The following is a 9,727-nucleotide window of genomic DNA, read 5'->3' on the forward strand; positions in this document are numbered from 1 at the left end:
GAAACGCAGGGCATGGTGGAGCATGCCTGTAGAGGCCAGCCTGGTCTACAATGTCCAGGACAGCCAAGATAACTAACACAGACAGAAAAAAAAAAGAAGAGAGAGAAAAAAAAATGTCACAAGGCCCAGTTTCTCTAAGATGACCTCCTGCGTTGCTCTGTGAGTGAGATAAAGAGGTGGTTGGAGGTATGCTTGTTGATTTTTGTCAACTTGACAGAAACCTAGACACCTAGAGATACTTGGAAAGAGAATCTTTTTTTAAAATATTTATTTATTTATTATGTACATTTGGTGTTTGGCCTATATGAATGTGTGCGAGGGTTGGATCCACTGGAACCTGAGGTCTCGGTGTGGTGGCGCACACTTTAATACTAGCACTCAGGAGGCAGAGGTAAGTGGATCGCTGTGAGTTCGAAGCCAGCCTGGTCTACAAAGTGAGTCTAGGACACCCAAGCCTACACAGAGAAACCCTGTCTTGAAAAAACAAAACAAAACCCAAAACAAACAAACAAAAAACCCAACCAAATAAACAAAAAAGGAAAGAGAGAAAGAGCAAGGAAGGGAGAAAGGAAGGAAAGAAGAGAAAAAAATGGCAAAGATGGCTCAGTTTCTCTAAGATGACCTCCTGGATTGCTATGCCAGTGAGATAAAGAAGCACTGTTGGGGGGGCTGGAGCAATGGCTCAGCGGTTAAGAGCACTGACTGCTCCTCCAGAGGTCATGAGTTCAATTCCCAGCAACCACATGCTGGCTCACAACCATCCACAATGAGATCTGGTGCCCTCTTCTGGCATACAGTACATGTAGGCATAATACTCCATATACATTAAATAAATAAATATTTTTTGTTTGTTTTGTTTTTCGAGACAGGGTTTCTCTGTGTAGCCTTGGCCATCCTGGACTCACTTTGTAGACCAGGCTGGCCTCGAACTCACAGCGATCTGCCTGCCTCTGCCTCCCGAGTGCTGGGATTAAAGGCGTGCGCCACCACGCCCAGCCTAATAAATTTTTTTTTTTAAAGAATACTTTAAAAAGAAGCACTGTTGGAGGTATGCTGGTGGGCTTTTCTCAACTTGACACACTTGGTTTTTTGTTTTTTTTTTTTTTAATTTAATTTATTCATTATGCATACAGTGCTCTGCCTCCATGTACACCTGCAGGCCAGAAGAGGGCATCAGATCACATTACATATGGTTGTGAGCCACCATGTGGTTGCTGGGAATTGAACTCAGGATCTCTGGAAGAGCCATCTTTCCAGCCCTGGGTACCCTTCATTCTACAGACTACTGACAAGACAAGGCCTAAGTCACATGCATTTCCTGGGTCTAGCCAAGGGCAGGCTGAGAGGAAGAGGAAGGATGCTAGGGAGGAAGGGCCCTCCTCAGATCCAAAGGCTCTCAACTGTCTCATTACAAAAGTCTTATTAATGTGAGCAAGCCACTGTCCAAAGACCAACTGAAAACACTGCAGACGGCCCAAGGGACACTTACCTAAAATGCGCAAAGCCCAGGATTCAATCCCAACTATGACCCAAAGAGGGTGTACAGGGGAGGAGAAGCAAAGTAATTCAGCTCCCATACCCAGTATCTCCTCACCGTTTTGTACCGCAGCAAACACTCTTCAAAATCTTCAAATTCAATCTTGCACTCTTTTTCAGCCCGAGTAGCGCCAATTCCATGTGCACACTCTATCCACTCCTTTGAAAAAGCATGGCATCGAGAGGGAATCTTGAAGGGCTGCTCAACACTTTGGTGTGTAAGGTGACGGTCTAGGCTAATGCCCAGCTTTTTCTGCACATCAAGGAAAGGCATGGCTGTGAAAGAAAAGTAAAACAAGAGTGCGATAGAATGAGATGTTTCTGAGAAACAAGACAGCTCATCTGCAAAGTCCTAGTCCCCAAATTTCTTCCCATCAAAAAAAAAAATTTTTTTTTTTTTTGAGGCAGCATCTCCTCTAGGCTAGGCTGTGTTTAAGTTACTACTGTAGTCAAGGAGGGTCGCGATCTCCCCACCCTCCTGCCTCCATCTCCCAAGTGCTGGAATTACCAATTTTTTTTTAATGATTTATTTAATATGTATACAGTGCATATTAGATCACATTATAGATGGCTATGAGCCACCATGTGGTTGCTGGGAATTGAACTCAGGACCTCTAGAAGAGCAGTCAGTGCTTTTAACCTCTGAGCCATCCCTCCAGCCCCCCCAAACTTTTTTATTAGACAGGTCCTCTCTCAAGTAAGTAATCTGGAGGCTTTTACAAGAAAACTAAAATTTTTAAAAAATTTATATAAAGATATTTTTGTCAAGGATGGAAAAAATTGTGTTTCTAACAAAACAAACAAAAAACTCCAACAACAACAAATGTCATACATGAAGTAAGCACACATGTCATCAGTGTTTGCTACTTTATGGGCTCTTCTCTCATCCACACTTTTCCTTCCACCCTTTTCAACCTCCTAACACTAGATAAGAGAATAAAAGGAGAGAGGAAAGGAGAGAGATCCTTGAATAAACTCAGGGATCAAAGGGGGGCAACAATATTGTTGGACTAGTTCCTGCCGATTAGGGGCTTTGAGTTCCTTGGAGTCAGCTTGATCTTCCCTGACAAAATATCTAATTTCTTCTTTTTGTTTTTGGCAACAGGGTTTCTCTGTGTAGCCTTGACTGTCCTGGACTTGCTTGGTAGATCAGGCTGACCTTGAACTCACAGTGATCCACTTGCCTCTGTCTCCCAAGTGCTAGGATTAAAGGTGTGCGCCACCACTGCAAAGCTAATTTCTTCTTTTTGTTTCTTCTTTGTTCATGACTACTTAACAAACAGAGCAACAACAACCAACAATACCCTCCCCACACACACATCACTTTGGGCCCTAGTATTTATATACCCTCTGCAAATACCTCAGAATTCCAACCATTACACAACTGCAGAAACTATCATCAGCTGGCGAAACCATAGTCAGCTGCTGGGAAACAGCCATATCCCCATACCTGGGATTAAAACACATCATTATATTTCTGTGTTTGCTTTTTTGTTTTTGTTTTCTTTCTTTTTTTTGGTTTTTCGAGACAGGGTTTCTCTGTGTAGCCTTGGCCATCCTGGACTCACTTTGTAGACCAGGCTGGCCTCGAACTCACAGCGATCCGCCTGCCTCTGCCTCCCGAGTGCTGGGATTAAAGGCGTGCGCTACCACGTCCAGCTAGTTGTGTTTTTTTTTTAAAGAAATCAAATTCTGGGGGCTGAGGGGATGGCTCAGGTATTAAGAGCACTGGCTGTTCTTCCAAAGGTCTTGAGTTCAATTCCAAGCAACCACATAGTGGCTAGCTGTAAGAGAATTCCACGCCCTCTTCTGGGGTACATGAAGACAGTACTTATATACATAAAAAAAAAAAATCTTAAAAAAAAAAAATCAAACACACATTATTTCACACATTGTTTCCATCCCAACCCAGATGATACTTCTCAGCAGCTCTCTGGACTCTAGTGTCTCTCCTTACATAGAGGTCTGTCCTAGGCTGGAGAGATGGCTTAGTGGTTTAAAGTGCATGCTGCTCTAGCAAAGGGCTCACTTTTGATTCTCAGCAGCCATGTTGGGTGGTTCACAGCTAACTATAACCCCAGCTTCAGAGAGAGATGATGCTTCTGGCCTCGTGGAGCAGCTACTCACATGCCCATAGTCACACATCCACACATAATTCAAAACTGAAATTTTAAAAAAGAACTTTGCCCATTGCTGTAACAGACTATTTACTTGTATGTTTTCCCTACTGAATTTTGCTTTGAGATCAAACTCGACCAGATGCTAAGTAACTGCTAAAAATAAATGAAAGACAAAAACAAAAAACAGGACATTTCAAACAACTTCTATGTACAACTATAAAGAAATGGGTAAATTCTGGTGCTCAGTTGAATAGGACAGACTTTGAGAAAAAGGAATATATGGAAAATATATAAGAATGTTAATAGAGAACAAAATAATTCCAAATGGTAAAATTGCTTGACTGGAAAGCAAGCATAGAACACACAACATCCTGTAGGCAGAAATTTAGCGGTGTATTTTAATTTATAAAGTTCCTTCCCATTCTTTGACTCATTTATTGTGTATGATACAGCCTAATAGGGGAAACATCATCATAAGCACTGGCGATCCACACTAAGAACTTGGGAAAAAACCTGAGTGTAAGAATTCAAGGAAGGAGGGCTGGAGGGATGGCTCTGACACACACACACACACACACACACGACACGGCGACAGCCGAGCCAAGTGCACAAAAGGAAGAAAGCAAGAGGGTTCAGGAAGATGGGGACCGAAATCACGGGGCTTTACGGACCCAGATAGGAATCAGGTGTAGCCTGGGTGGTAGCGCATGCCTTTAGGAGGCAGAAAAAGGGGGATTACTGCGTTCGAGGCCAGCTTGGTCTACAGAGTGAGTCCCAGGATCGCCAAGGCTACACTGAGAAACCTTGTCTCAGAACAAAAGGAAAAAAAGAAAAAAGAAAAAAGCGGGATGTCAGGGTATAGGGAGAAGGCCACGGCAGGAGTCCGGCAGAGGGCGGAGTTAGCCTGGAGGGCCGGCGGGGACCTAGTTGTAGGGTGAAGGGAAGACGGGAGGACACGCTCAGAGCCTTGGTCACCCACAGCGAGAGGAAATTTGGCAAGGAGACCTCCTAGCGAAGCTCCTCGGCTGTGCAGACACAGCAGCGCCTACCGAACTACAGCAGTAGTGCCCTTGTCCGCTCCCTGGGCGCAGTTCACGACCGCCGGATTCAGGGGAGACGCTGACGCTTGCCGTAAAGGACGCCCGCAGCGCGACATCTACAGCACGACGCCGCAAGCCGACTTGCCAGGGGCGGGAACAGTGGAAATCAAGCACGGCGATGTACGCCTGCGCATCCAGTAGCCCCGCCTCCAGACTATGACAGCTGAAATTTGACCTAGTCTTCAGGCGCTGAGCCGGTAGTGAGTTTTCGCTCTGCACTGTCACCGACAGCTGATTGTTGTGCTACTTGACCAAGGTCACACGCTATAAAAAAATATTGCTTCCCTCACCCCAAGCGCATGTAATGGTTATGCCCGTGAGCCACGAACCCACAACGTGTGTGCCTTTTTCCTTGCTTGTTTCTCGTTATAGCCGACTGGTGAGACAGCTCAGAGGTTAGGAGCACTTGTTTCTTTGGCAGAGAACCCTGGTGTAGCTCTACATTCAGGGGACCCAACATCCTCTTCTGACCTCCGCAACACCAGGAGCACAAACGTGGTGCATATATATATATGCGGACCAAACACTCATATGCATAAAGTAAATCTTAAAAGAAAGACAATAGTGCCTAGGGTGGTGGTGCACGCCTTTAAATGCCAGAGGTGAGAGGCAGAAGTAGGTGGATCTCTATGAGTTCCAGGGCAGCCACGGCTACATAGTTGCAAACAAACAGCTATAGAGTTGCTACAGGGACTGATTTATACTGTGACATGATGAAAAAAAAAAGTTTTTTGGCCGGATACGGTAGCACACTCCTTTAATCCCAGCACTTGGAAGGCAGAGACAAGTGGATCTCTGTGAGTTCAAGGTCAGCCTGGTCTACAAATAGAGTTACAGGACTGCCAAGGCTGCAAAGAGAAACCCTGTGTTGAAAAAAACAAGACAAAACAAAACAAGAGAAAAGAAAAAAGTTCTTTGATGTTGCATCTGACATCTGCATCAAAGCAATCAGAAAGCTGATATCCGGAGGGTCTCTGGTAAGATCAAGGCTAGCCTGGGTTACAAAAAAATTTTTTTTCTGGAGAAAATTCCCAAGATCCGTGTGGTGCTTTGAGTAGGAATGGCCCTCCTAGACTCAAATGTTTGAATGCTGGCCACATAGGGAGGGGCACTATTAGGAGGTGTGGCCTTGCTGGAGTAGGTGTGGCCTTGTTGGAGGAAGTATGACACTGTGGAGGCAGGCTTTGAGGTCTCACATGCTCAAGCTAAGCCTAGTGTGGCTAAGGGAATATAATATTCCCTTAGGCTGGGAATGACTCGGTTTGTAGAATGCTGGCCTCCATCCCCAGAGCCACATTGGAAAAATAGGTATTGTGGCGATGCAAAACCTGTAATCTCAGCAGTTGGGAGGTGGAGGTAGGAGGATAAGTTCAAGATCATCCTCAGGAGCCTGGACTACAGAAGACCCTGTCTGAACCCCAAGCTGCCTCTTGACTTGAAAAATTAGGCTTCCTAAAAGGTAGGACTATGAACCAGGCTTGGTGGCGCTCGCCTTTAATCCCAGCACTCGGGAGGCAGAGGCAGGCGGATTGCTGTGAGTTCAAGGGCCAGCCTGGTCTACAAAGTGAGCCCACGATGGCCAAGGCTACACAGAGAAACCCTGTCTCGAAAAACAACAAAGGCACGAGTACACAAATAAATACAAATTACACTGATAACATTCATTCTCACCATAAATTAACACACTGGAGTCTGGTTTCATGAACAAAAATAACTTTATTACAGAGTCAGAAAATTAAATCTATCACAGGGACGCTGCTGGGGCCGACGAGCCTTCCCTAACACACACACACCACGGAACAAAGCCGTTCTGTTCACTAGACTGTGAGAGAGCCTAGAGAGGGCTTCATGCATTTGACCTGGGGGTGAAGGGGAGTCCTAGGCTGGTGCTGAGTACAGATGTACTTCAGTTGAGATGAGGTAATAGGTCACAGTGATACAAAGAGCTCAGTGCAGTAGTGGAAGAGTCACCAAGACAAGTGCATTACAGGATGTTATAGAAACAAAAAGAAAAGGTGGGTACTGCGTGTGCAGTACATCTCCGAGGTGTGGGAGTGATGTTTGGTGCACCAGGTAACGATTATCCCTTGGATATTCGAATGCTGATTCCTGTGCCGGGAGAGTTGAGTACAGGCTGGACTTCGGTCCTGTCATAATTATAAAGCATCGCCTTTTGACTGCTCAAATAAAGAGCTGAACTGCAATAGCTGGGCCGGAGAGTTTAGGCGGGACTTCAGGTGGGGACCAGAGAGGACCGTGATGAAGCAGCAGGTGCCGGAACAAGCCGGCGGCAGGTAATGGGCCACGTGGCGGGATGGAGGCCAGGCCAGTATTTTTGGTTTAGAATAGCTGAGTAACTGCCCAGACATATAGTCCAAGAGTGGGCACAGAAGCTGCCTTGTAGTTACACAGAAATCATTACAATCTAGTTTAGGCATCCAGTTACTATCATTACCATTTTATCCCACTTTAAATCTTTTGTGTGTGTCCACAGGTTCGGGTGTGCACACGCATTTTGAGTCCTAAGGATGTGGAGTGTTTTCCATGGCATTTTCTCATTCTCCACCTCAGAGCAGTGCTCTTAACCTCAGAGCCCCCTCCCCAGCCTCATACCAATGCTTCTGAGAGCGTTGAATAACTGACAGGCCTTGAGCTTGTGGTTATCATCCTGCATCCTTCTACTGTTCCAATGTTGGCTTCACAAGTGCAAGCAACCTTGCTCAAAGTATACAAACCATTTCTTTTTTGTTTTTGTTTTGGTTTTTTTGAGACAGGGTTTCTCTGTGTAGCCTTGGCTGTTCTGGACCCGCTTTGTAGACCAGGCTGGCCTTGAACTCACAGAGATCCACCTGCCTCTGCCTCCTGAGTGCTGGGATTATAGGCGTGCGCCACCACACAAACCATTTCTTGCATTAAAAAAATAATCTTGGAAGCTGGGTTGTCTCTTATTTTAACTATGCATGTCTATGTGTATGCACCTGTTGTCTGGGTACCTGAGGTCAGAGGCATCAGATCCCCTGGAACTGGAATCACATGTGCCCCAGGGGAGCTGTGAATGGAGTCCAAAACAAAATTATTAACTTAAAACATTTAAGAGGCAGCTGGGCGGTGGTGACGCATGCCACCTTTAATCCTAGCACTCAGGAGGCAGAGGCAGGTGGATAGCTGTGAGTTCCAGGCCAGCCTGGTCTACAGAGTGAGTCCAGGACAGTCAAGGCTACACAGAGAAACACTCTCTCGAAAACAAAACAAAAACATTTAAGAGGCAGGGCTTGGTGATGCACACGTTTAATCTTAGCATTCAGCAGAAGAGTCAGGTGGATCTCTTGAGTTCCAGGCTGGCCAAAGCTACATAAGGAGACACCTAGGGGTGGGGGTAAAGGGGGACACCCTCAGCCGGGCAGTGGGAGTATATACCTTTAATCCCAGCAGAGACAGAGACAAGCGGATCTTTGTGAGTTCCAGGCCAGACTACAGAGTGAGTCCAGGACAGCCAGGGATACAAAGAGAGCCCTGCCTTTTCTTGTTTGTTTGCTTGTTTTTGTTTTTTCGAGACAGGGTTTCTCTATATAGCCTTGGCTGTCCTGAACTCACTTTGTAGACCAGGCTAGCCTTCAACTTACAGAGATCCACCTGCCTCTGCCTCCTGAAGTGCTAGGATTAAAGGCGTGCGCCACCACGCCCGCCCCGCCCCCCTTAGTATCTTGATTGCAGTTCTCAGGCATGAGCTTAGTAGTGACAATGTTTATGTCTCAAGGTGAAAAGATATGCAAATACCTTATGTTTTGAACATACTTTTCCTAATCCAGACTGGAGGCTTCTGGTTTAAGCTTTTGGTTCTGGTCCTTTATGGGGTGAGTATGAGCCCAGATAGTTGGGACATCAGAACTGGATCTGCACACATCTCAGCATTCCAGCCATATCCTGTTCTGATTTTCAGTTGACTTTAAACTTTGCTTCTAGAGTACAGACCAGGGAGATACCACAGTCCGCAAAGTGCCTGGAACTTGAACTCACATTAAAAAAAAAAAAACAGGTAGGCCCCAAACTCCTTTCTCTTTGAGTTACTCAAAGTGGATTCTGGGAATCACTTGGTCCTCTGCAAGGGCAGTACATGCCTTTAACCAGAGCCATTCGCAGCCCTTACTTTTCAGACCAGCTCTTACATAGCCCAAGCTATGTAGCCCTAGAAGTCAAAGTGAAGCTAAAAAAGTATGTATTTATGTATACACACTGCACACACATTCATATTCTCTCTCTCCCCCCCTCTCTCCCCCCTTCCCTCCCTCTCTCCTGTACTCACAGTCTAGGCTAGCCTTGAGTGCTATGTAACTAAGAAAAACCTTGAACTTCAAAGACCCACAGGCTTCCAGGTCCCCAAATGTGTCGCCTCAATTCCCCTAATGCCAACCACAGTGGTATCAAACTCAGTGGCACCAAAGAGTAATCTAAAAACAGCCTGCAGGCACTGCTAGCAGTTGAGAGGGTGACATGACTACTAGTCATGACAGCCACCTCTAGCCAGAAGTCACTCGCAGGACCTCCTAGAAGGAGACACGCCACAGTGGTATCTCGTAGGCCTTGGGTGAGGCGCCTTCAGGACTTGGCAGAGCCACTCTACCAGAACCATGCCCATAGCTCCTCTTTAGGGAACAAGCAACTACCTTAGAGAAAGAAGAGATGAACTAAGCTGTCCTTTAGGGAGTCAATCGTCCTTTAATTGCTAAAAGAGCAATGGCAGGCTCTAAGAGTGTAAATCCCCAACAGGCTGATGAGCTGTGGAAATGACCACAGCAGCCTTATAGAGTTCCCTGAACTAATACTCACCATCACAGTCTCAAGAAGGCAAGGTAAACAAATAGCTTAAGTATTTTATTTGTTTGCAACTAAGCTTGTTAACACTATATAATGAAAATGTACAAAGAATAACGTTGCAGTTTTTTGGTTAGATTTAAGTCAAAGACATTCATT

General features: G+C 45.7%; 1 protein-coding gene across 2 annotated transcripts in view; it reads right to left on the bottom strand.

Annotated features, from left to right (window-relative positions):
* Ndufs5 (NADH:ubiquinone oxidoreductase subunit S5) overlaps window positions 1-4,764 on the bottom strand; it is a 7,924-nt gene extending 3,160 nt beyond the window's left edge. Inside the window, exons 1-2 of one of the 2 annotated variants that reach the window (XM_051171388.1) lie at window positions 4,662-4,764; window positions 1,595-1,812 (exon numbers count right to left, since the gene is read on the bottom strand). In XM_051171388.1, the coding sequence (XP_051027345.1) occupies window positions 1,595-1,810 (216 nt within the window). In that variant the 5' untranslated portion in view covers window positions 1,811-1,812; window positions 4,662-4,764. Of the gene's footprint in view, window positions 1-1,594; window positions 1,813-4,635 lie in introns of both variants that reach the window. The other variant, XM_051171389.1, reaches the window with a different exon arrangement.
* Between the last annotated feature and the right edge of the window lie 4,963 nt (window positions 4,765-9,727).

Source organism: Acomys russatus, chromosome 29 (assembly GCF_903995435.1).
Source record: "Acomys russatus chromosome 29, mAcoRus1.1, whole genome shotgun sequence".
Taxonomy (NCBI): domain Eukaryota; kingdom Metazoa; phylum Chordata; class Mammalia; order Rodentia; family Muridae; genus Acomys; species Acomys russatus.